Source organism: Neovison vison, chromosome 1 (genome assembly GCF_020171115.1).
Source record: "Neovison vison isolate M4711 chromosome 1, ASM_NN_V1, whole genome shotgun sequence".
NCBI classification, from domain to species: domain Eukaryota; kingdom Metazoa; phylum Chordata; class Mammalia; order Carnivora; family Mustelidae; genus Neogale; species Neogale vison.
The window spans coordinates 290,593,704-290,621,688 of NC_058091.1; the positions used below are offsets into that span (position 1 = coordinate 290,593,704).

The 27,985-nt window shown below is 37.5% G+C and overlaps 1 protein-coding gene across 2 annotated transcripts; it reads right to left on the reverse strand.

Moving 5' to 3' along the window:
- Window positions 1-1,187: 1,187 nt before the first annotated feature.
- Window positions 1,188-27,809, reverse strand: TARS1 (threonyl-tRNA synthetase 1). Of its 2 annotated transcripts, XM_044233071.1 has the most exons (19): window positions 27,630-27,809; window positions 22,998-23,078; window positions 21,044-21,234; window positions 17,454-17,577; window positions 15,726-15,847; window positions 15,120-15,237; window positions 14,808-14,872; window positions 14,637-14,715; window positions 13,595-13,741; window positions 12,378-12,476; window positions 11,089-11,255; window positions 10,011-10,173; window positions 9,773-9,910; window positions 9,015-9,092; window positions 8,737-8,837; window positions 8,544-8,648; window positions 6,877-6,949; window positions 2,717-2,831; window positions 1,188-1,729 (listed from the first exon to the last, which is right to left on the reverse strand). In XM_044233071.1, exons 1-19 carry the CDS (start codon window positions 27,684-27,686, stop codon window positions 1,581-1,583), a joined length of 2,172 nt encoding a protein of 723 aa, XP_044089006.1. In that variant the 5' UTR covers window positions 27,687-27,809; the 3' UTR covers window positions 1,188-1,580. The 2 variants fall into 2 exon arrangements, with proteins under 2 accessions (XP_044089006.1, XP_044089014.1); XM_044233079.1 differs by lacking the exons at window positions 22,998-23,078; window positions 27,630-27,809 and adding an exon at window positions 21,939-22,005.
- Between the last annotated feature and the right edge of the window lie 176 nt (window positions 27,810-27,985).

Here is a 27,985-nt window from a genome sequence, read left to right on the forward strand (position 1 = left end):
AAGATTTATAAAGCTTCCCTAAACATTTCAAGAAACCACTATATAACCCATTTGTTGCTTTGTGTAAAATAAATACCAAAAGAAATCTAGTTAAACCAAAGTTGGTTTTGGACTATTATGGAAGCCATTTAAAATGATTCTATGATATGAATTTTTTCATACTGAAGAAAAATTCAAATTAAGATACTATGAACTATAAAGTAACAAAAATCAAATACATGATTTTCAAATGAATCAGAAATTTTGGTGTCATGACTTCGAAAGCAAAGTTCTGTTTCAAATATATTAGTTTTTCTCAGAATACATAAAAAAATTCATTACAAACCTGTCAAAAGCTAAGTCTTAAGACATTTACTAGCAAGGCTTAATTAAAAAGTTCTTTAAAAAATCCCTATGATTAGAGGTCTTATCTCCTTTAATAAAGTGAGGATTAATCTATGCAAAGTGACTTCATTTTGAAGTGACCCTACCAAATAAGCTATTGGGGTTATTAGAGAACTGACATGCTGTTTCCCTTTCCAGATGACAGTATTCAAGAGGAATTAATATCTGTTCACACAAGGAACTCCTTATTTTGTGGCGCTCTCCCAATCATCACTTACTGATAGAAAATTCAAAAATGACTCCTTATGAGAGGATAGGGAATTTGTACGACCAGGATGCTTTGGTGCAGAGCAGTCTTCCAGCCCCCTGTATCTCTTTAAAAGGTCATCTTCGGGGCACCTGGGTGGCTCAGTGGGTTAAAGCCTCTGCCTTTGGCTCGGGTCATGATTCCAGGGTCCTGGGATCAAGCCCCGTATCAGGCTCTCTGCTCAGTGGGGAGCCTGCTTCCTCCTCTCTCTGCCTGCCTCTCTGCCTCCTTGTGATTTCTGTCTGTCAAATAAATAAATAAATCTTAAAAAAAAATGTTATAAAAACTCATCTTCATCTTAAAACCTTGTGCAAATCTACTTTATATTAGATCCATATTTGGTTCTAACTGGTGTCATCTGTAAAGAAGTGACGCTCCTAAAAGTTGCCTCCTAGGCCAGAGAAGCAGGCACCCAGCCCATCCCCCACTCTGAGAACAGCAGTCCCACCAAACAGACATCATATTAGAAAACATTAAACACTGAATCACACAATTTGTTCCAGGCAGGTGTGTGTATGTGTGTGTGTGTGTGTATATATATGCAAAGGACAGAGCATTGAAACTTACATGAATTCAAGTTTTTATTTTTACAACATAATCCAATTCTGGTCTTTTACTTTCATCAAATCTGAAAATTTTTGTTTTTCAACTTCATTAAATTTATAAAAAACATTGTCCCACATTACATTATAGCATTCCTCATGTTTTATTTCCACTAAATAAAATCCACTAAATAAAATCATTTAGTGTCTTTTAATGATCTCCTTCAAATACATGTTATCTAAAACCCGTCTAGGTCACAAAATAGGTTGATCCTGCTGTCACCCATGCAGACTCCACCGAACTACTCCAAATTTGGTATAAATTGATGTTCTCTAGAGTATAAAATTAATATTTCAGAAACACTGTTCATCCTTTCCCACTGAGCCAATCTGGGTCAAGTTCGCCATTAAAACTCTTCTTCTGCCTGCCTGCTGCGGGACTGCTTGAGCTGCTGTAGCCGCTCGATGGTCTCAGCAATCGTACGTTCTCCGTGGACCTTATTATCTCTTGTACGGATATTAACGGTGCTGCTGGCTTTCTCTTTTTCCCCGATAACTAAAACAAAAGACGTCAAGCTTTATTAGGTGGAAGGATTCTTCTCGAACATTTGAACAGAAATGATCCTAGGACCTAAAAGCCACCATGTAGCTTTTGATTTTTTAAAATGTTCAAATGAGCTATCAAGCCATGAAAAGACACATAGGAATTTTACTTAAATGCCTCTCACTCACTGAAAGAAGCCAGTCTAGAAAGGCTACATACTGTATGATTCCAACTACATGACATTCTGGAAAAGGCAAAACCATGGAATTAGTAAAACAAACAAACAAACAAAACGGAACAAAACAAAACCCCTCAGTGTTCATCTGTGGTTAGGAAGAGAGTGTTTTGTATGTGGAGGACAGAGGATCTGGGGGGGAACAGCGAAACCACAATGGTGGAATCTCATTATATATTTGGCCAAACCCACAGAATGGACAAAACCAACAGTGAGCCCCTATGTGAACTGAGGACTTTGTTAAGAAGTATACCAGTTCGGTGCAGGATGTTGGTAGTGAGGTGGGCTGTGTCGGTTTTGGGCAAGAGATACACAGGTAACTTTGTCCTTTCTGCTCAATTTTGCTATGAACTTAAAAGTGTTCTAAAAAATAAAATCTATTTAAGAAAAAAATAAAATAAAATATTCAGGTGACCATGTATAGTTAGGCGACCAATTTAAGAATCTTTTCATTTAAAAAAATAGATCACTTTACAATGCTTCAAACCACTGTACTTACTGAGTCACTTAATCCAGCCAACTTAATAAAAACTTACCATATAAAAAGAACAGGAGATAAAGGAAAGAAGATTTTTATACAAACTTTTAAACAATATTCTTTTTTACACCAAAATTTCCCTTTGTTCTAACAAATGAAAGAACTTCATAGTGTAAGAATCTGGATTAGAGGGAATTAAACTATCAACCACAATTCTCTTAAGTCTCAAGATTTTAGTGTCTTCTTAAGGTTTGGCAGGTTTTCTTCAGTAAGTTTCCTTTCTTACCTAGGATGAAGTTGTATTGTGCTAACTGTGCATTTCTGATCTTCTTATTTAACGTACAGCCTGGATCCAGATCAATGTCCACCATGAATTTAGCATCATGGAATTGTTGCCGTACCTATTTAAACAGATACAGAATTCTTCAGATTTAAAATAAGAATTAGATTTTGATCTTGAATGATTTTATTTAATGTATGATTTGGACAGTCATACAAATATTTAAAAAGGAGTGCTACTAGATACATTGAAGCATATATTATTAATTTGTGACTTAGGACTACATTTTCAAAAAATAAAAAGACATATTTTGCTCTTGAGAGGTAATTGTTTTAGAAAACCCATAAAAATCAGAACTCAGGCAATCAGCTAACTTTAATCAGCTCTCTTTACAAAAGAAAAAAAAATCCCTTTGCAAACATAAATTCACTTAATGGCTGCCAAGAAATAAATTGCTTATTAGTCTCCATATTAACACATAGTGATAGATATCCAGTCTAACACAGAATGTAGTATCTCTAATCTCTCAAATAGGCAGCAAGGTGGGAAGAGGAATTCAGTCCTTGCTGTCATTTGTGTGTGCTCGGCATTTTAAAAGAAATTGATGATTTGTTCTTTGGGTGTTGAGTTTGTTAAGTTCTTTATAGATTTTGGACACTAGTCCTTTATCTGATATGTCATTTGCAAATATCTTCTCCCATTCTGTCAGTTGTTCTTTGATTTTGTTAACTGTTTCCTTTGCTGTGCAAAAGCTTTTGATCTTGATGAAATCCCAATAGTTCATTTTTGCCTTTGCTTCCCTTGCCTTTGGCAATGTTCCTAGGAACAAATAATCCAATCAAGAAATGGGCAGAGGACATGAACAGATGTTTCTGCAAAGAAGACATCCAGATGGCCAACAGACACATGAAAAAGTGCTCCATATCACTCGGCATCAGGGAAATACAAATCAAAACCACAATGAGATATCACCTCACACCAGTCAGAATGGCTAAAATCAACAAGGAAATGACAGATGCTGGCGAGGATGCGGAGAAAGGGGAAACCTCCTACACTGTTGGTGGGAATGCAAGCTGGTGCAACCACTCTGGAAAACAGCATGGAGGTTCCTCAAAATGTTGAAAATAGAACTGCCCTATGACCCAGCAATTGCACTACTGGGTATTTACCCTAAAGATACAAACGTAGTGATCCAAAGGGGCACGTGCACCCGAATGTTTATAGCAGCAATGTCCACAATAGCCAAACTATGGAAAGAACCTAGATGTCCATCAACAGATGAATGGATCAAGAATATGTGGTATATATACACAATGGAATACTATGCAGCCATCAAAAGAAACGAAATCTTGCCATTTGCGACAACATGGATGGAACTAGAGCGTATCATGCTTAGCGAATTAAGTCAAGCGGACAAAGACAACTATCAAATGATCTCCCTGATATAAGGAAGTGGTGATGCAACATGGGGGCTTAAGTGGGTAGGAGAAGAATCCATGAAACAAGATGGGATACGGAGGGAGACGAACCATAAGTGACTCTTAATCTCACGAAACAAACTGTGGGTTGTTGGGGAGAGGGGGGTTGGGAGAAGGGGGGTAGGGTTATGGACATTGGGGAGGGTATGTGCTTTTGGGTAAATTGGAAGGGGAGGTGAACCATGAGAGACTATGGACTCTGAAAAACAATCTGAGGGGTTTGAAGTGGCGGGGGTTGGGAGGTTGGGGTACCGGGAGGTGGGTATTATAGAGGGCATGGCTTGCATGGAGCACTGGTGTGGTGAAAAAATAATGAATACTGTTTTTCTGAAAATAAATAAATTGGAAAAAAATAAAAATAAAAAATTAAAAAAAAAAAAAAAGAAAGAAATTGATGATAGCACAAACAACAGGTCCAAATCACCTTAATAGCTTCTTTTGTTTCTAGAAAGTGGAATACAAACCGCCATATAAATTGTCTTTTAACACTGTCTCTTTAATAATAACCTTGTATATATGACCTAAGCTACAAAGAACTCTATAAGGAAAAAAAAAAAAAAAAAAGAACTCTACACGAGTAATTTATGTAAAATAAAAGAGAACAAGTTTGAGTAGTTTTTTTCCTTTCTGAATGGCACCCCCCCCCTTTTTAAAAGATTTTATTTATTTATTTGACAGAGAGAGAGAAATCGCAAGTAGGCAGAGAGGCAGGTGGTGGGGGTGGTTGGGGCGGGGGAGAAGCAGGCTCCCTACTGAGCAGAAAGCCTGATGTGGGGCTTGATCCCAGGACCCTGAGACCATGACCTGAGCTGAAGGCAGAGGCTTAAACCACTGAGCCACCCAGGTGCCCCAGGTACTTCCTTTTTGATTAAAACAAAGGTTTTTTTTGTTTGTTTTTGTTTTTCTTAAGAGAGTGTGCAAGTGGGGGTGGGTATTGGAGGGACAGAGGGAAAGGGAGAGACCGAATCTTAGACACGGGGCTCGATCTGATGAACCAGCGATCATGACCTGAGCCAAAATCAAGAGTCGGATGTTTAACTGACTGAGCCACCCAGGTGCCCCAAAAAGAAACCTTCCTAAGGTTCCTTCTTAAGGAGCCACAGGCAAAGATCAAATTGGAATTTCCCGAAATAGACTTCCAGGAATCTAAAGATGGCTATTTACATTAGAGATTATTATTCCATGCCCTTTCTTTCTCCCCTAAAAAATACTAGTTCCACTTAACCGTCTTAAGTTTTTGTACATTAAATAGTAAACAATATTTTTAGTATTTTTCCTTTCTACAAAAACTCAATACTATGTTAAATTTTACTATTTGTAAATTAAATTAAACTATATTAAAATTTCCATCTACCTGATAACCAATTACCACTAACAGGACACAAGATTTGAATAAACCAGTTTTACTTCATTACTAGGCTGTTATGTCTACATGATCATTAACCAACAGAGATTTTTGTTAAGTACACAGATTTCAGAAGGGTCCTTACACACAGTTTATTGAGAGTGCCAGGACAGGACTATATTTTCAACTGTATGCTATTTTAAAGAATAAAACACCAGTGTTTTAGTTTCTTAACATGGGCCCTTACACGCATGTGAGCTGCACTACTCGGGGAAGTGGAATGATAATCACAGGCTGTTTAGTACCTCTGGTTTCTAGTCATTAAGTAACAGCAGTAGTGCTCCCCCCAACCCTGTCCACTCAACATAGCCAAAAAGCCATGCTTGCATAATTCGAAATGCCACCCCCACCACCGATGGAATGGGAGAAGTCAGTATTGGCAACAATTGAGAAATAAGTTATTTAATTATAGACCTTTCTCCTATCATGTGAACTTTCATAATGCAAATAAGAGAAAGTATAATCAATTAACCATGGGACATAACTGATTTTTATCATTTACAACTAAAAACTATTGTTGCAGTAACAGAAACACAGTATGTCTGAATGGTTTGCTTTTCAGGAGGTCTAATGTTCATGAATTTTTTTTAAAGACAGTTAAGACCTGGGTGTAATTTTTTCTGATGACGCAGAAAGATGATGGCTGTGAGGTTACGATATTGTTCTCTGATATTTAGATCTGTTTTAACCAGTCAATTTATTACCTTTAGCTTGCAATTATAAAACAATGCTTATTTATAACACAACTTCTAATGATTTGAAATTCCTTGGTATGGAATTGTCGCTATAACAGAAAAGACTGTTCTAGTCTTTAAGATGTAAGTATGAATGGATATTTACGAATCTATATGTAAGGTAGGTTTTTGGTGGGTAAGGCAAAACATGGGTCTGGCACACCATTAACCTAAAAAAAATTTACAAATAATTGAAGAAATATACATTACAAATATGAACAAAAATTACTTTCTGAGTCAAAGAGCAACTTAAATTGCATTATGCATCTGAAATTACATATCATATTGCATATATGAAATATATAGCATTCACTATTTCCTCATACGAAACACTAAATATACAATAGTATATAAAACACTATCCAAATTACATCTTCTGATCATGAACATGCAGGAAAAGTATAAAAGAGGTAATGTAAACTATTCAGAAATAGTAACATTTCTTTATACCACAAGTGGCTTGATCTACCAAGGATATATATTGTAATGAGATTTAAAAAGTCAAGTGACAGACAGTAAATTGAAAGAAAAGCTGTATTTAAGGATTACCTTTTGGGCATATTCATCACATGTTGGTCCCACTGGAACTACCATTATCTGACGAGGAGACAGCCAGAAGGGCCTTCAGAAGAAATTAAAAATATTTAATGTGGATTGGGACCCTTTCCTAAACAAGGACGGCACATTTCTTAGTTTACCTTTCAGTATCTTTTCCTGAAATATGCAAAAGCCACATTCAAAACACTCTCAGCCTGCCCCTTATATCCAATAAAGACTAAAGGGAGGAGATTGAGGGGCAGAGAGAGAACCTTAAAGCAAGAAAATCCATAACTAAGGTTTGATTTACCAGGCAGATGGCAAAGCACATCGAGGGCAGGGTCTACGCCTCATATTTCGACCTGTTCTGTTTCTCAGGGAAACAGAACCTCATGCACCAGAGGCCAGCGGGGCTAACAAAGAAGTTCATTTAGTGAGTCACTGTTCAACATTCTCTTAGTAACTACTCTTTCCGGGGCACTGGGACCAGACTGTGCCTTCAGTCATTCAAGATCCATGCTGCAGGATTCAGGAAATTGTAAATGATAACAACTGGTGATGGTATTTGATAAAAATGAGTGTTTCCACTTTTTTTTTTTTGAAAGGCAGACTGCCACCTGTAGCGCCCTGTTTATGTCCAGGAGTCTTGCAAGCCTGACCACCCTATGTTCTCTTATGTTTTCACTTCTTTTTAAAAAACTGAGCATTTGTAATTCTACCTGTGGAGTATTTCAGATGTTAAATTCTCACTGTGCTGCAGACATTAGGTCTAGTACTTCTCTTCATCACTGCTCTAGTTTCAGTTGTCTTATTACAGCAAGGATAAGGCACTAAATTCTACCGGAACTGGCTGGCACAACCAGCTGAGGATCGTCCTATTCTCTAGAAACCATGGAGAGAATTTTTTTCTATATTCGATTTGGTTTTGTGAAACAGAACTAAAAAGCGATGATCTCATTTCACTGACAAGTATGACGAACTCTCCTTAAAGACTGAACTAACCAAATCAGAAATAAAACTGAAATGACTACAACATGTAAGATAGAACAGATTTACATTTTACAAAAGTTTTGCATCAATACAATCAATACAGCAGACTCTACGTAATGGGTGTTTTATAACCTTATGTGGCTTTCAACTGCCCTTACAAATTGTGGGCCCAGACAAAAGTGCTTAAAAATAAAATCGAAGTCATGGGCTCATTTCCTGCCAGCAAAAGCATAATGTTGTAGAAACAAGACAAAAGGTGTTGATCAGTTTGGAGTCTGTACTTTCAATTAAAATAGTAATTGGCTTCTAAAGGATGTCAAAATAGTTGCTTATTATGATCAACAATATTCAAAGAGGAGAGCCCAAAGCCACTCTTGTTTACTCAGACAAAAACATCAAAACCATACTAATCCCAAAACAACAAATGTGCTTCTTAGTGTCTAGTAGCTCCTAATTAGAAAGTATTATATAACATTCAAACAAATCAAGTTCTGAAATAAATAAAATCACTAATAATTATTCTTAAAGCAAAAATTATGGTTTTGATTATGATTCCTTAGTGAACACTTGTCATTAATTAGAAGGGACGAATCAGATCATTCTCCTTTTTTACTGTATAACTAAACTGTACAGCAGACATTTCTTCTAGTCAATTTACACTGTCTGGACAAAAACAATGAAAAAATTACCATTTGCCGCCAAAGTTTTCAGTGAGGATTGCAATCATTCTTTCCACTGACCCCAAGATGGCTCTATGGACAATCACTGGCCTTTTCTTATCATCACCATCATGGCTACATAGGAAAAAAATTTTGTTTTACTTTACATATCCCTTTATATGCCCCTAAATACATATACTCAGAGCAGACACCAGAAACTCACCTTACAAAAGTGAGATTAAATCTGATGGGCAACTGAAAATCCAACTGGATTGTTGCACACTGGTGGTACCGACCAATCGCATCTTTAATCTGTATATCAATCTAAATAGTAAAGATTGGGTTATTTTAAATTGCTGTCTATATTAAAGCTGAACTCAGTAGTTATAACAGGACTGGCCTGCTTTCTTTCTCGCTTTCTCTCTTTCTTTCTTAACTTAAAGTAGGTCCTCTTCGCCCCAAAATAAAAATCACATTACTCAAATATACTTTCATACTGACCTTTGGACCATAAAAAGCTCCATCTCCAGGATTTAACTCCCACTTCTCACCAAATTCATTCAGACTGTTTTCAAGTTGCTAAGGATAAAGAAAAATGATTTTTATTTTGTTCATTTGCAACTTCCCTTCCTCTAGCCTGATCTAAGACTAAAACTATAGTAATTACTTTCATGAGTCCCTGTGCTCTGTGTTAGAATTTCGTCCACTGAACCACACTCACATACAAATTTCCTTTTCTGAGAAGTAACTGACAAACATCACTGTATAGATTAAAGAAGTACACCACAATGGTTTGATTTACATATACTGTACAATGATTACCATGTTAGATTCAGTAAACAACCATCTTCTCATACAGACATAATAAAAAGAAAAGGGAAGAAAAATGAACACATCTCCCCGTGACAAGAACTCCCAGGATTTACTCTCTGACCACCCTTCCTGTGTACCACGCAGCAGTGTTCGCGACAGGCATCACGATGCGTATCATGTCCCTGGTACCTGCTGTTCTCATGACTGGAAGTTTTTATCTTTGGACCACCTTCCTCCAATCCCCCCCTTCTGTAAATTACAGCTCGATGACTGAAAATATATCAACTATTTATAATCTAAAATCATACATTAAAAAACTAGCTTGCCCAAGCCTAGGAACCATTTCAATTTTCTCTTGCTTTTAGCCATTTAAAGAGGCTTGGGTTTCTTGGAACAAGTTCATTTCCGTCAAATAGCATTCAAGTATACTGAAAAACAAAACTTACTTTCTCAGCTTGATTCCATACTTCAACATCTCCAAGGAATTTTTCTGGACGGGTAGACAGGTTCAGTTTAAAAGAAAATCCAAATACACTATATACCGTACGTAGGAAATTCAAACAACCCTTTATTTCATCCTCAATCTTTAAATTAAAAAAAAAAAAAAAAAAAGACAAGTGGTAACTTTCCTTGACTTTATTCACAATTCTTTCAATTATTTTATCCCACAGAATTTCATAATACCTGCTCCATGGCACAGAATATGTGAGCATCATCTTGCTGGAATCTTCGTACCCGTGTAAGTCCCGTAAGCGCTCCTGACAACTCATTCCTATGAAGTACCCCAAAATCAGCTATCCGCAGGGGCAACTCCCGCCAGGATCTCGGCCGATGATCAAACATAAGGCTGAAGAAAAAAGAAAATTAAAGCCCACTGATATTTAATTTCACAAGCATAAAACATACAAGCAACATTTCTCAAATCCTGGAGTTCATACCAGAATATAAGTACTTGCATGAGTAAAACAGCAAATACATTATAATACAACCATCCACAATTAACAGAAGATAAAAACCGATTCCAACATGGGTCTGGAGTCAAATCCTTGTGCTCAATAGTTCCATTAATTTGAGGACTGCCTTTAATGCTCGTATTAAAAAAAAAAAACCTTGGCTTCATACTAATCATTTAATACACTGGAAACTGAAGACTGCTTTCTTGTCACTCTCAAAACTGCTTCAGTTCTGTCTGTCTGAAGGTGTTTCAGCAACTTTAGAGAATCTGGGGAAACTAAGAACAAACCTAGTTGGCTCCCTGACTTACAACCCAGTTCCCTTATGAACAGTCCTCTCGGCCCTCAGCTCCGAGGCCCTGCTGCTGGGAGCTGCGGACACTGAGTGACCAGAGCCACGGCTCTCCCTAGTCTTCCCCTGAAGTCACTCTTCAGCTAACTTTCAAGGACAGAAAGTAAAATAACTGCAAAGCAAGGCAGATCTCCCAAGGAGGTCGATTTGTTAGCGAGGTTTTAAAAGAACATGTTTAAGAAAAAGAAAACAAACAAACAACATCTAGAGAATTTGCTGCGCCCACATTCAGTCTCCCTGTTTTATACACTGCCCATTCGCTGCTATTACCCCACCGCTGTTCTTGAATATCTACATACCTGAGGATCTAACTGTGCATGAAAGAAGTTATAATATCATAGTAATGTTGCATTTAAATATTCTTCTGATTGCACAATTTGTTTTTAACAAAAATACTTTCAAAAGAGGGAGAGTAATCCAGGACCAACTGCAGTAAAGGAAAATTTTTGCGAAATACCAGTGTCCAGGACAGTTCATGGGTTTCAGGGCAAACAGCTCCTTCTCCACCTCAAAGGAGAACATGTTGTCACTGTAGTGCTGCCAGTGGCCCGACGTCATCCACAGTCGGCTGTTGTAGATGTTTGGGGTGACCACCTCCTGGAATCCTCGTTTCCTATATTCACTCTGTTAGAAAACACACACGATACACATGCAGGGAACAGAGAACATCATACTTCTGGTGGGAGTAAAATTTAAAAAGCAGTTTTATACTATCTAGGGAAATTCAAGAAGCACACATGTTACAATCCAGAAATTCCACTTGGAGGTATATACCAAAGAGGAAACCCCTGCACACATACATAAGGAGGGCTATCAAAACAATGCTATTACTGTATAATCAGTAATATGAGAAATCACATCAGTGTCCACCGGTAAGGAATGGGCCTAGTGTGGGTCGTTAAAGAATAAAATAGCAAGTGAAAATAAGCAGGATTTTAAAAATATTATGATTTTTTGCATTATGAAGACTGATACACGATGGGACTTCATTTATGTAAATCTGAACTCCACAAACACATAAATAATTTAGGGTACATACGTATGGGTAGATATAAAATAACATGAATAGATGCTAACTCTAAATAGTAGTTTCTTCTAGTAAAGGAGGGAAATGAATAAAAGGGGTCCTAAAAGGGAGTTTTTCCTTTACACTGTATGTATTATTTTACTTAAATAAAAAATCTGAAGCAAGAAAGGCCATTGCCCATGTGTGGTAAATCAGGTGGTGAGTACGCAGATGGCAGTGGTATTATTCCCTACAAATTTGAATAAGCCTGAAAGACTTTGTATTTTGTAAAGAATAAAAAAGCAATGTAATGACTAACTTGTTTTTTTGAGGAAAATATAAATTGTCAAAGAGCACACAGAGTTCCCACTTAAAGTTCACCAGCTTCTCTGTTGAGTACATACACATGTATAAGGACAAAGTCATGTATTAGGAGGAAGGAATTTTGTTTTTTGTTTTGTTTTGTTTTTTAAGTAGGCTCCCGATGTGGGGCTCGAATTCATGACCCTAAGGATTAAGACCTGAGCTAAGATCAAGAGTCTAGACGCTTAACGGATAGCCACCCAGGTGCCCCAGGAGGAAGGATTTTTAAAACATTTTATGGAAATTCACACTTGCATTTTCATTCTTTTAAATGTTTCTTCTCAAATACAAGATTATCTTTTCCTTTCAGAAGACCTTATTTAATATCATCAACTTATATCCTAAATTTACAGAAGAAAATAATGAATATGGTTTACCCTGATGAATTCAATAAGTGTATTATAAATGTATGCTCCCTTCGGCAGGAAAAAGCAGCTTCCAGGGCTCAGTTCATGAAAGAAATATAGTTCTTGGTCCTGAGTAAAAGAAAAGCAAAAGAACGTTTCTATATGCACATAACATCAACATAAACTTCAGTGTTCCTGAGTTCAGAATATGACCATGATATCTTGTATTCTAATGTATGCCGTTCCCGAATCAAAGAAAACGTTAACACTTCTGGTGCCATTCAATAGCATAGAATCGCAGTTGATTTGCAACTTAGCATGAAGTACATTCTCTGCCTGTTACATTCCTGAATCCAGTCAAGTTTACCCAAGAATGACCTGGAGCAGGGGTCTTAGTTCTTTTCAATTATCCACAGCGGGAGGTCTCATAGTTTTAATACCTCAAACCTCTGGGATGTGAATATATTTTTTTTTCCAAATAAGAGGAGCAGAAAGGAGACCAGGAAAATGACAGCGATAATCAAAGAGAAGATGCTGATGAAGTTGCCTGATTTTGGGTCTTGGTGAAAGCAGCATAACCTCCAGCCTTCTTGCCGACCACTCCCCCAACAAATACCCAGAATTCTTAGGGAGGGGCCCCACCAATTGTTGGTACTTCCTTACCACTGGAAATTATTTTAGGCCACCAAGAAAGCAGGGTAGGAGATCGCACAGAGCGAACGCTATTTTAGAAATGTCATGTTTTTATCAAACCTAACTTCTAGTTTAGAAAACTTTAAGGGGTAGAGGGATAAAGAAAATGACACCACAGTATCCCCTGGTGACTTGCTATGTCACCTTGGGCAACAAGTAGATTAATTTCAGGGGAAATCAGTTTCCATGTCTTTAAAATAAGTCAGTGAGACCAGGAATGTCCAAGGTTATCTCTCTCTCAGCTCTATGAAACACTGCTATGCTTCTTTTACTGTGAGCCAGGTCATCAGCATTTGTTCTCAATAAAAGCACTAGTTAAAATGAGTCTTTGGGTGGTACTGAGTACATCATAGAAAGATAATGAGGACAGTAAAGAGTAAGGTAACAATAATGATCAGTAAGTAATCTATGGATTATATAGAATATAGCAGAATAACTACTAGAAAGCCACGGCATCTTTTTAAGAGGAAATTCCTAGTACTTAATACAACTGAGTTACAGATAAAAATAAAGAAAATTCAGTCTAGAAACACTATTATTCTCTTTTAACATACCCTCCCAATTTTCCTATGATCTCGGTTTTTAGCTTCCTCTTGGAACTTCTCCCATTCTTTCAACATTTTAGGATCTGGGAATGAAATGCCATAAATTCTCTGTAGAGTCTCCATATCTGCTTTGCCTTCCCAATATGTGGAAGAATTCTGAAAACAAAGATTAACCATGAAACAATATTCAAATTTGTTAATATCTCACTTACTTTGAACTAGATGTTATTTCTTATACTGGTCACTGAGCCAAATTTATAGCAGTCATCATGATAAGAAAATTACCTCCCTCTCAACTATCCACTCAAAGCACAACCCCACGAACATGAGATGAAAGCCACAAGACGATTAAGCAAAAATGTAAAGTAAACCAAAAACAACAAAAAATCTTAAAATGACCCAGTTTAGTTTTATAATTCAAAGTGCAACTGAGGGACGCCTGGGTGGCTCAGTTGGTTAAGCAGCTGCCTTCGGCTCAGCTCATGGTCCCAGCATCCTGGGATCGAGTCCCACAGCGGGCTCCTTGCTCAGCGGGGAGCCTGCTTCTCCCTCTGCCTCTGCCTGCCATTCTGTCTGCCTGTGCTCGCTCTCTCTCCCTCTCTCTCTCTGATAAATAAATAAAAAAATCTTTAAAAAAAAAAAAGTGCAACTGAATAATCACTCATAAAATATTTATGAACTGGCAAAAACAGGCAGGACTAGTTTGGTTAAAAAGCACAAGTAAAGTAATTATTACTTCAGACAAAGGGCAAAAGCACATACTAATAGTGAGTTTCAAAGCTCTTAGAACCATGACCGTGTGGGTTTTGGGAATTCCCTAAAGCTCCATCCATCCCCATGTGCTCCGGTGATGAATGGTGAGTCAGTCACCATTTCAGACTTTCAGTTAAAAAAGACTAGTGACATTGAGCAATTACTAGGATGAGGAAAAAAATCCATCCCTAAGTTTGCAATGGAAAAACAGGCAGAAAGAGAAACCAAGAGAAGTTGAAACGCATAACCTATACTAGATAAATATTATTCATACAGTCTCTAAAGTTACATTGCTTACTTTGTGTATTTTCAAAGTCTTAATTTTGCCAGTATGTCTGACATGAGGACCCCGACAGAGGTCTATTAAAGGGCCACACCTAGAGATAAAAAGAAAGGAAATTTTAAAAAGAAAGACTTAAAAAGACATATATACCTTTTAGTTACATTTAATGACATTTGACATTCTCACCTATAGACTGTGGTAGTTGGAGTAGTCACTTTTTCATTCAGTATCCGGCACTTGAACTTATTATACTAAAAATAGGAAAATTGTTTGTTTAAAAACCCTCCTTTAATTTTTATCTCTAAATACTACAACTGAAATATAACTCAAAATACATCTTATCGAAGCACTGTAGGAAAACAAGTATGTCAATACTTCATGTTTTAAAAACACTTGTGTTTTTCTAAAGAACATGCTTTAACTTGATACACTAAACCCCAGTGTGACAACTTCAAGTAACATTACAGAGGAATACAGAAGTGGAGGCTGTATGTTTACCTTAAACATTTCCAGTAAAGTTTCTTTCTTTACTTCTAGTCTTTCAAAAGCTTGCTTTTCTTTAATGATTTTTTTACATAAAGCCTCCAAAGAAGAGAAATCATTGCTGGACACACCCCTGAAGGAAGAGGAAGTATAATTAATCTCTTTCCACTCTATTCTACTCACCTAGTAGCTTGGTGAAGTATTTCTTTAAAAAAATGTGAAGAGTTTTAATATAAAAAAAAAGACCCTTGTGTCATATATTAGAATTTTAAACCAGGTATTATTATTATTTTTGTATTTTATATTTTCAGTGGCTTCTACCTTGGTCATCATGGAGACTATCCTCACCAGTGAACCCTCCCTCCACCACTGCTATGATCGGCCTCATTTTATTTCCCAACATCCCTTAGGGCTCTTCCTCCACTGATCTACAATAGAGCTCTTGTAAGTTACTAGTACTTCATAAGTTACTACAACACTTCAAGTTTTGGTAGTGGAAACACTTGGTGACTATTAAGCAGTAAGCTTATTATCATTCCTTCTTTACTGAGAGCTCTTTAAAAATAACGTATGTACTCTGAGTAACTCCAAACTTTTTTTTAATTCAGTTACATAACTTACCCTTCTTCAAGGTACATGTCGTAATAGAATCCATTTTCTATTGGTGGGCCATAACATAAACACCCACCATAGACTCTTTCCATGGCTTCACCCATTATGTGAGCACTTGAATGCCAATATACCTGAAAACACAAAGAAAAATGGGATGGTCTGAGTTTGAGCATATATGCTGTAAATTAATATGGCTGCCTTAAAAAAGAGATATATAAAATTTACTACAAATAAACCTAAGACATGAAAAAACTCTAAATTTATAAATGTATAAAACTTTGGTGTGATTCTATGCAGAGCCAAATAATTTAAGAGGGTTTTAATTACGAAGCTGCATTTGTACCTTAGAGATCATCTGGTTTAGTTGTTTTCAAACTAATTAAATTAAATTCAAATTAGCATAATTAATTAAAAGGGATGGACTCTGGTCCCTGAAAACAATTGCTACTCACAAAATGACTGTCTTATTGACGGTAATGACTCAGGGTCTTTTGAGACAACGAGCCTATATCCTACCTCCCACATGCTATGCTGTGGCTCTTACTGAGATGTGGGACATTTTAAGAATAACACTCTTTTTCCTTATTGGCTACAAACAACCAAGGTGCTGTAACTTGTCCCCACAACTCATCTATAAAACACACGGACAAACAATATGGATACTGAAATCTGACAGCAGCACTGCTGACCCTTGAACAATGTAGGGGTTAGGGAAGCTGACCTTCCCAATGTAGGGGGGTTAGGGATGCTGACCTTCCATGCAGTCAAAAACCTTAGTACAACTCATGACTCTCCAGAAACCTAACTACTACAGCCTACTACTGACCCAAAGCCTTAGTGATAACATAGTCAATTGACACATATTTTGCAGGGTATATACACGTTATATACCGCATTGTTACAATAAAGCAAGCTGGAGAAAAAAAAGTTATTAGGCAAATCATATGGAAAATACATCTATTTTTTTCAAACAATACTTACATTTATTTATAGAAAAATAATCTGTGTATTAGTAGACCTGCACAGTTCGAACTCATATTGCTTAGGGGTCATTTGTACTTGGTTTTTAAGGTGGTCAGATGAGTCGGAATATATCCAAAGCTATATTTTTAAGATTTGGAAGGTACTGAAATGATTTTTTAAATTTTCATAAAAAACTTAAGGAATGCGGAATACATCTGAAAACCACCACAACACATATTTAAGTAAACTGTCATAATAAAACAAAATATTTTATTTTCCTTTATATGGTATACCATCACGGAGAAATAAGAAGAAAACCTTGCCATCAAGTGCAGGCTGATTTTTGTAGTGCTTTCAAGCAGATTTGCATTTTAAGAGGAGGAAAATAAGGAAATTAATCATTCAATAGGGACAGTAGTTTAAAGATGTGTTCAATTTTATTTGTAAGATCTATACATACTGCTTAAGTGTTGACTGACAGGGTAAAGGAATTTTTATTTGCTTTGCCAATTTTTAATAAAAATTTGATAAAAATCCCCAAACATTTTTCTCACTGAAGTATCCAGTAACGAAAATAAATTTATTCAAGTTCACTTCTTAAATACACAAGGCATGCTCTTTTATGCTGCTTTCCTAAATGAAAGATATAATGAAGATTTCAAATATGATAATAAGATACCAGTCAACTCTAAACCCACTGACAGTGGGAGCAGGAAGAGACTGGAAATGTGAACCTTTATCTTGCAATTCAGTGACTACTAAATAAAAACTTACAGCTTGAGCTTCCTCATCCTCAAATTTGAGAAGCTCCAAGGTACAATCTTCCTCGAGAGGACGGTCTAGGTCCCAGACAACTTGATTCACTTTAGCGATCACAGTGTTGTCAGCCAGGCCTTGACTGAAAAAATATACACACAAGCATATATATATATACAAAAGGATGTAAGAAAGAATCTTCTGCAGTGAAACACTTAATGTGAGAATAAGAACAGGAAAATAAGCACTATATATATTCTATATTAACACTACATATATTAATTATATGTATTATAGCTTTCTGAAATAAAATGGAAAAAAACAACAAACTCCCAAAATGTACCCAAGTATAACTAGAGGATCCCCCAAATCTAGAATACTATTACTTACATTTAATGCCTATTATTTAAGCAGACATAACTGTGATAAACAAGCAATTTTCAGCAGTTTGATTAATCTTTTCATCTCTCCCAATAGTTTTCCACAAAACCAAGCTATTTAGACTCCAAAAAAGAAAAAGAGGGGCTACTGAGTAACTCTTTTCCTCTTCCTCCTGCTTGAAATCTGTAATAGCTCTTTTCTGTGAGATAGAATAAATTCTGTAAATGCCTAAGATGGTATGATTTCTAGCAAGCATATAGGTAAAATACAGGACTATTCAATACAACTTGTTTATAATATGGATTTAAAAAGCCCTCTGCACACATACAGCACAGAGTACACAATATAAACTAACACCAAGCGATTAAGACCACACAATCAGACCACACCAAGTGTAAGAACCACAGGAATTCTGAGGACTGGAATGCAGCAGAAGTCAGATTAGTGTGGACAAGCTTTGAGAATTAAGTAATGAGGGGCTGAAGGATCGCGGCCTACACAGAAGAAAAGGAGAGGAGACAGCACTCTAGACGAGGGAGATGGGAGTTAAGAAAGGTTCAGGAAGCTGCGTGGCTAGAGAAGTGAGTAAGATTAATCAGATGATAGGTCTGAATGGGCAGCTAGAGAAGTGACAGTCTGTCATAGCCTAGACACAGCAGACAACACTCCACACTGTGAAGGAGAAGTTTGCTGTCTTTGTATTGTTAGTTTTTTTTTGTTGTTGTTGTTTTTTTTTAAAAGATTTTATTTATTTATTTGACAGAGAGAAATCACAAGTAGATGGAGAGGCAGGCAGAGAGAGAGAGAGGGAAGCAGGCTCCCTGCTGAGCAGAGAGCCCGATGCGGGACTCGATCCCAGGACCCTGAGATCATGACCTGAGCTGAAGGCCTACCACCTGAAAGCTTCAGTTGACAAGCCTTGTAGGGCTGGATGGTTCCCTCCTTATTCTGTATAAGTACAACTAAGCACATCCAACCTCGCCCCTTGAGAAAACAAACTATAAATTCCTATCCCATTTTCAAATTCACTGAATTTCCCACAGATTACGTCCAATGTTTTCTTTCTTTCTGAGCTCATATAAAGCCCGTAAAATGAAAACTATATACACACTTCATAACACATACACAGATCTGGCAGAGAGAAATGTATTTTATCATATCGGTGTAAAAGTTTTCAGAAGATTAAAGAATTGACCAAAAGGTGACTAATAGTCTCTGTATTCTTTGGGAGAAAATGGCTTTTATCTCAGGGCCCAAAATGGTACCTTGAGATGTTAATAGCAGTTACTATGAAAATGTAGATATGCACAGAACATATTAGATCATCTTTTTCAATTTTCCAAAGAAAAGATAAAGTATTTAAACTTTCAGATTTAAAACAAAACTTCAAAGAAAAACCTTTTGAAGCAAATGGAACACGCCTTTTTTTTTTCTTCCCTTTTGTATTCACAACTGATTATCCAAACCTTTCAACAGTCTGTTACTTATGCTACAATTCTGCACACAACAGCCAAGAATTTATTCTGGACTTTTGTAAAAATGTCATAATGCACCCTCACTTGCAGATCAGTTTGCCTTATGTAAAATTTTGCAGCTCTCAAAAAAAGTATCTTCTAATCAGTTACTTGATAAAATTGCAATGTAATCTGGAGGACAACACTGTAGAATGTAGAAAAAAAGTTCCTGGACTAATAGGAGCCTGAATTAAACCGCTACAATCTCAATGTTCAACAACGGAGGAAGAGCTATGTAATTCAGGCTATTAGTTACATCTAAAATGAAAGGCTGAACTTATATTCAGAGGTCTATCCAGTTATTTATGATCTCACATGAAAATCTACTAAATATTACAATTTTCTTCATACTTCCTCTGGAGTAAAATAGAAGTACTTTAGATAGAAGCAATGGTCAAATTAACAGAAACACTCCATTTTCTTTGTAAAAAGTACTAATTAGTGTCCACGGGACAATATTCATGGCTCATAGGCCAACTGCTTCTACGCTCACCAGCTGCATCATGATCATGGTCTTCCCACTAACCGGCTAGGCTGGTTCCCAAACCTCTTTCTGTACTTGTTCTTTTAGGCCTTAGGTTCAACAGTACGAAACTGATGATAATAAAACCATTTTTAACAATTACATGGTGATGGCAGGTGGTTGAAATCAACATATAATGAATTAGTAAAAACAGAAATAATTACATATATAGGGTGAAGGATATAGTGAATATATATTATTATGTTTTAAATCAGAACGTTCAAGAAAGAAGTTGGTGAACTTTTTCTGTAAAGAGCTAAATATCTCAGACTGGGCCACACATGGTGTCTCTCACATCTTAGTTTTCTTGTTTTTTTTTCAGACCATTTAAGAACCATGCTTGCTCCTGGGCTGGACAACTAACCCTAACCCATACCTGGTATGAGACAGGTGAATCAATTGATGCTTTCCCATCTGTATCATTTCCTCTAAACAATGATTCATCCCAATCATACCAGAGTTAGAAAGCTTGAACTGTCCTACAAAGTTTGCATCTAATTCTGTTATTTCTTCCCAACCCAATACAAGTTTTAAGAGCAGCCATGTTTCTTTGGATTTATAAAAATAGTACATTATTTTCATGTGTCATATATCAGCTTCTTAACTGCCCCATGTGAGATGTTCTACCTTCATTTTTAACTTCAAAACAGATATTTAAGTCAGAATAGGTGAAACACTGTCTACTTGGTTTTGTGATATTTACGAAGTAGAAGAATTAATAATATAAAATCCTTTGTCACATAAGAACCAAAGTGGACTCTCTCAAAAATTAACTTTGAATCTTTTTTTTAGAAGTAACTTCAAAAAAAAAAAAAAAGATTTTATTTATTTATTTGACAGAGACAGAAAGACAGAGAGAGCGCACAGGTCCACACAGCAGGGGAAGTGGTAGGCAGAGGGATAAGGACAAGCAGGCTCCCTGCCAAGCAGGGGTCCCAGGACCCTGTGATCATGACCTGAGCCAAAGGCAGACGCTTAATAGACTGAGCCACCCAGGCGCCCCTTAACTTTGAATCCTGAGAACAGAGCTCCACAGCATTTTAATTTTTTTAAAATCCCAAATAATATAAATTAAACATTAAAAACACAAACAGTAACATAAAAATATCATGAAGATAAAACTTAACAAGATAATAAAAAAAAGAGTTTAGTTATAAACAACAGAAGGTCAAGACAGGTGTAACTTTTACCTAATTCCACAAGCAATTTGATATGGTGTAGTTTTCCAGGATTCTGCATTGACCTGTTTACCATCAGGCAGAGTGACTTTAATCGGCTTGCTATCTTTTTCTGCCTTCTCAGCCAGAATGGAATCGTGTTCTGCTTTTAGTTTATTATACATCTCAAGACGTGTGTTAATATATTCAGGCCAAGGATTCAACTGCAAGACAAGAAAAGAGGAAATAAATGATTAGTAAATACTTGTTTTCCTCTTTAGAAAAAAGAAAGAAAGAATAAAAACAGACAATACAAAAATTATGATTACTAATGCACAATGGTAAAAGGATTGCCCAAATTATGAAGCACAGCTAAATCTTATCCTAAAATTAAGGTAAGAAAAGGAATTAAAAGCTGTTTTCTTCTAATTTTTACTATAAGAATTTTTTAAAAAACAAAAAATATAAATAACAACAGACACATGGCTGTCAGTATCTTAAATGGACAATTACCACCATTTGCTATTTGCAAAAGGTGATTTTTTTCCTTTTAAGATGTCCTCTGAAGGGTTTTTCTATCTAAATGACACATATAGTTATAAATAATACTAGAAATAAAATGGCTTTTCCATTTTGTTTCAATCTTGTTCAAGGAACCATCTGTGTAGCTGGTCAGACTGTAAGTTCACTTACAATTCTTAACTAACCAACTACAAATTTATTTGACTTAAGGGCTCCCATTCAAGGAAAATTCTCTCCGAATTCAAAGAGAAGACTAACACCTGCACCTTGCCCCTGGAAGGGAGGTAAGACAAGTACATAAGTGATGGGAGCACAGAGGAGGAGGAGGAAAGGTCTTGGACCGCTCACTATGAACTTTTTTCCAGACAGATCATTTAAGACACATATGCCACATTTTGTACTCAACATATTCTCTTCAGAAGGGTCCTTTAATTGCACCTTTTCTTTCCTCTTTGCAGGCTAAATCTCAAGCTGTGATGGAATTAATACGTACCACTGTACTGAAAACATGAAAAACAGATGAGGAAACATATGTATTTTTCTATTCACTTGCAAATTTTAAAATTCACAACCAACAACTTCCCCCACAATTACAGCGGACTATAATGAACAAAACCTAAGAGAAATGGTTGGGTGGGGCTCCAAGCAACACTTAGTTCTTGATCACCTACCAACTGACCCTTCAGCTTGAGCAACACAGCATTAGTAAGAGCAGCTCTGTAAAGCCGCTTTACTGTCTTACAGGACACTTCTAGAACGCCTGCTCCTTTGTGCTTCCACATCCTGGTGATTTTCCAAGGAGTCTCTAATAAAATGCAATGACTAAAGCAAAAACTGAAACATGGTTCACAGCAGTTCAACTTCAAAAATAAAGTGGGAAGACGAGCTTAACCGCCTCAAAGCAGAACACCCAGAAACCAGGTTGATTCTAGGCTGACTTTTGAAATGCCACCTACACTCAGTGAGAGCTGGAGGAACTATAAGCATTTTCTTTACAATGGCGAGGCCCCAAGGAGATCTATCTGGCTCAAAACCAGACCCTACTGGCAAGTCCTTGTGGAAACAGTGTGATGGGTCAAGGAATTGGGCCCTCTTTGATATCTGCTGCATTCAGTGTAAACTTAAACATCAAGTCTCTACCTCTTAGTATCCTATTGAATGAAATGATCAGACAGCTGGCATCCAAGCTGTCAACTGAGTAATTACCAATCCCCTTCTTTCTAGCTTTTTTTCTCTGATTTTTATATCTAATCCCACAGATTATCTTTCAATCCTACTTCAATATTCTTTTCCTTGTTCAATAATAAATAGCTGTGAATCTTTTCCCCCACTCAGACTTTCCTTTCCTAATCCTTCTCCCAGAGTTTTCCACCTACTGCCATGTAAACCATCTACAATCTTACACAGATTAAGTGTGAGACCTGTCACCTGTCAATCTTTGACAACAGGGCTCTGAAACACTCACCTCTGCTCGACCTCCATCTCCAGATCCTTCTTTGTTCTTCTTCTTGCCTCCATCCTTTCGTTTCTCCTCCCCGGCACCTACCTACATAAGCAAAGAAGAAATATGATTTTATATTCTACTCTAATCTGACACCCCTTCATGCTGCACCCAGAAAAGTTCTGAGGATATTATTTGAGCACGTATTTAAAAAAGGGAGGGGTGAGTAATGTGATTTCAAAAGACAAAAAATTTCACCATTGACAAAGACAAATTAACAACTTGCAATAAGCACGTCTTAAAAAAGTAGAAAGGAGTTATTTGATAATAGTCAAGTCCTCAAATTTCCTTTATTTTGCTTGTCCTGTGATTCTCACTTCAGGTTTGCCTGGACATATACTCAGTATATGGCCACAAAAAGGCATGCAATTTATTCATTCAATTTATTAGTATTTGCAGGGGAAAAAAAAATTGAATCTAATATATATCCAACCACTCTACAAGTACTACTCAGAGACTGTGCTCATAGATTTTTGTTAAACCGTAAGAAAGAAGCCTAATCCCTACAATGTGGGGGATTAGGACAGGAAGCCTGTCCCTACAATGTGCAAACTTAATCTCTCCAGGGAAACTAAGGCACACACATGTGAGAACCTCCCAGAGGAGGAAAGAGTACAGCTGCAGCATTATGATTAGATGTTAAGTAAGTTAGGACAACTAACTTTAATGAATGAAGATTTTAAGAGACTGGATTTTGAGAATGGAGGAAATAAACTGATGGAAATGTTGAGAGAGAGAATGAGAAGAGAGAGAATGACAAAACCAGGCTAACTAAAACAGAGTGTTTTAGGAAATCATGTCCGTTAAGAGAGACAAGGGCTTAGACAGAAGCAAACACTTCTATCTTACGGGGTTTTGGGGTTTCCGTAAGGAATAAGTAGAAGTACATGAAGGCATAGAAAGTTTTAAAGCAGTAAATCCTGTGTAAAAAGGCAACCAGTGTAAAGCTGGTCTATACTGGTGGCTGTCAACCAGAAGAACATTTTGCTCCTAGCGGATACCTGGCACTGTCAGTTGACACTGGTTGTCCCAAATGGGGGGTGCAATTGGCATACAGTGGGGAGAGGACAAGGATGTTATTAAACATCCCACAATGCACAGGTCAGCCTCCCCAAACACAGAATTATCCAGTCCACAAGGTCAAGAAACCCTGACATGCATTATAGGATGCTGTGAAAAGTATCTTCACAGAAATGAACACCTTACTTCAGTGCTCAGACAGAAACATCCTAAAGCAAATTGTACTACCAAGTTTTACAATGTACAAAGTTTCCCCACAAACAATCTGCATCTAGTTCTCAGCAACCCTGTGAGATTGACATTATTATCGTTCCTATTTTACACAAACAATTAAATCCGAAAAAGCTAGATGATTTTTCTAGATTCACACGTAAGTCACAGGAAAGATACGCATCCAGGTGCTGAGAGCGGTCCACTCTAAGGAGGAAAATGATCATTAGTGAAGGAGTTTTGAGGGTAGAACTGGGAATAAGAAGGGGGGGGTCTTTATTACAGTTTTCTGTATATTTGTGGTCTTTGATTTTATTTCCTGACAATTTTATTGATACTTTCCTACACCATACAATTCACCCATATAAAGTATACAATTCAATAGTTTTTAATGTATTCATTCAACTATCACCACGTTCAGTTTTCAAACATTTTCATCACCCCAAAAGGAAACACTGTCCCCATTAGCAGCCACTCCATTTTCTCTTCTCCCCAGCCCCTGGCAACCACTAATCCACGGTTTCTATATATTTGCCTATTCCCGGCACTTCATATAAATGGAAGCATATAATATGTGGTCTTTTTGACTGATTTCTTTCACTCAGCATGATTTCAAGATCACTCATGTTACACACATCAGTACGTCATTCTTTTTTATTCCAAATAATATTCCACTGTTTATTTACCCATGTAACAGTGGAACATTTTGAAATGTATTACTTGTATAATTTAAAAAATAAACTAAATTAAAAAATATGACTTCTAATTTCAAGTTGAGCTTAAACTTTTCCCACTCTGCGATTCTGGATTTCACAAACTTTTCAGGTTCATTTATAGTCAGTAGATAAATAATGAATGTAACTTACACCTATTCTAATCAAGAAGTACTAACCAATAAAGTTATAAGACTCTCTATATGCCTTTGTTCTACTGTAGAAATGATGGAACTAGTCAAGTATCTCTAGGAAGAGAGATGAAATTGAACCACAGGTGTGCAGGTTTAAAATGGAAAAATAATGAGATACTTCTACTTTTCTGATTGTATGTTTTTGGTTTTAGTCGTATGGATATTTGTCAAATGAACAGGAGTACTGGAAAAGAAGGAGAAAATTAACAGAAAGGTTTTTTGTGGTCTAAATACCTCTTTTATTACAAATGAGAATACGGGCCCAAGGAGAATAAAGTATTTTGCTTATTTGTATACAGTTAGTAAGTAGCAGAGCCAGGACTTTAAAACAAGTTACTCTAGAACCCTGAGCTCCAGTCTATCTTTACTACAACAATAAGGAAGATGTTTGGCAACTGTTCTCTATTTCCAACAAAAACAGAAAACAAATCTGAGTTTATGCATCATGCATTTATGTACAAGCAATCTAAAATTTCAATCCGAAAGTTGGAACTGTGAAGAGAAGCTACAGAATTTCCTTCCTCAGGGATATTTAGGAGTCGAAGGAAAAGTACCTATACAGACTGTGGTGTAAACTCAAACCCAGAGACTGGGACAGGTCTTCGGGTATGTCCTGAAGACCAACAGTTTGATTCGGTATCTGTCCCTGACCCATTACTAGGCAGGGGACAGGAGGTAAGACAGCACCAGAGCTATAAGTATTGGTTACTGAATACTGGGTTTGAGCAAGGTACTTACTTGTTCGTTGCCTGTTTCCTCATCTGTATAAACGAGGATAACAGAACCCAATTCATAGTTATTATAAGGATTGAAAAAGCTGAGTTAATGCACGTAATGCATAATATAGTACCAGACCCCCAGTGAGCACTCAATACTAGGTATTGCAGAGAAATCATGTTATCTGTTAGCTCTACAACAACTCCAATTAAGAATGGCATAACATAATATTTGTGGACATGGAAAGTTGTTGACTATAGACTATTAAGCAAAAAAAGTAAACAAGTTACAAAACAATAAAGATACCATTTTTAAGTGAAAAATGTAAGTGGAGAAAACTCTATGGATAGGCACCATTGATCACCTTAAAATTTCATTTATGCAGTTTAGAATATGCACATATGCATTTTCCCCATTCTATTCCTGAGTTAGAGGGCATCTTTATTTTACTGATGAGAAAACTGTTGCTTCTATGCGATTTATCCTTTCAGAGTTAGGGCTGAGGCTGTTTTAGCTTGAGACATCACCACTTCTCACTTGGACTACTGCAACAGCCTCCTGCTTGTGGCCTCACCTCTTTCCAACACACCTTCCATCCCGATGCCTGAATGATCATTAATTAAAACTACAATCCACACTTACCATTTTCCTATTTAAAAACTTTCACCTGTAGAATACAATTTCAAGTGTCTATCTCCTGAAATCCTTCTAAGAGCTGTGGCTCCCTCTACAGGCTGATCCCTTGCAAGCAGCTTAAGGACACTTCCTGGGTGTCCGTTTTTACTGACCTTGCTACCTTTATCTGGGAAGCGTTGCCATGCGTGGTTTACCTGGTGCACTTAAGACTCGTACTTCCTAAGTGAATCCAAACGAGCTGCGCCCAAGCAGAGTTAGGTGCTCTCTCTTTCTGTAATCCCACATGGTTGATCACACTGCACAATGATTTTTTTCCTGCCTCACACACCAGGCTGTGAAGTCTTTGGTATCAGGCACTACTAGGTCCTTTTCACCTGCTTACCTTCATCTTCCAGCAGTGCCTGGCAGAATGAACCTCCCCTTTGCTTTATCACTTAAAAAACAAAACAAAACAACTCATTCCAGTGGTGTGAAAGTGACCTGGGAGTTGTTCCTAAGAAGCAGATGAGACCAAAGTCAAAGTGCAAGGCTGAAATGATCAGCAGGTGTGAATGTTTTAAGGCATGTCTACAGCACCAGGCAGGGGAAGTGTGTAACCTCTCTAAGACACCCGGCCTCTACCGCTTACTATAAACCACCCAAACTGGGTAAATTGGGTCAGATCTCGGGGACTCAGTTTTCCCTTTCTTAAAGTGAAGGGAATCCCTACGGGGTTTTAGGATTAAACAAGGTTCTGCAGTGTTCTTCCCGCCTAAGGTGAGTAAAAAGCATTACTCTGGGAGTCCCGTGTCCTAGATTCTAATTCTGTCGCGGCTTCTAATTGGACTCTAAGCTAGTCCCTCACTCAGGATCTCAGTTTCTTCATCTGCAAAAAGAGGATGGACCTAGAGATGACCTGTAAGGCCCCGCCCTACTTTATAAATGGACACTCTCTGCCCGAAAGAGGCTCTGACTCCTCCAGGAGCTCCACTGTCCCCCTCGGGTCCCTCCGACCCACACGGCCCGACCCACACGGCTCGGGCCGCTTCCTCCTTCCCGCCTGGTTGGGCGCGGTGGACACCAAGCAGAGCCCCAGCCTGCCTCCGGGTCCCCCTCAGTTCGCTCACCGGCTTCTCCTCGCCTCCCATCTTCCCTGAAGGGCTGCTATCCTTCTCTTCCGACATCAACAAGCCACGAAGGGAAGACGGAACACAAAAGTGACGCTCCAGAAGAGAGGAGAGCCGAAGCCAGTCACAGGCAGGCTGGGGACCCGGGAACACTGCGCTTGCGCCACGTGGCGCGGAAAGGATCAGCTGATGCAATCGGAAAGCGTCCAAGCCCCGCCTTCCAATCCGTTGGTTGAAGAGTCAGCCAATCGACAACGGGGAAAGGCGGGTCCTTCCGTCTCTAAACCAATGGAAAATCTTGTTGGGTGATAGCCCTTTAGGAAAACAGAGAGCGGCGGTGTGGGAAGGGGATCTGA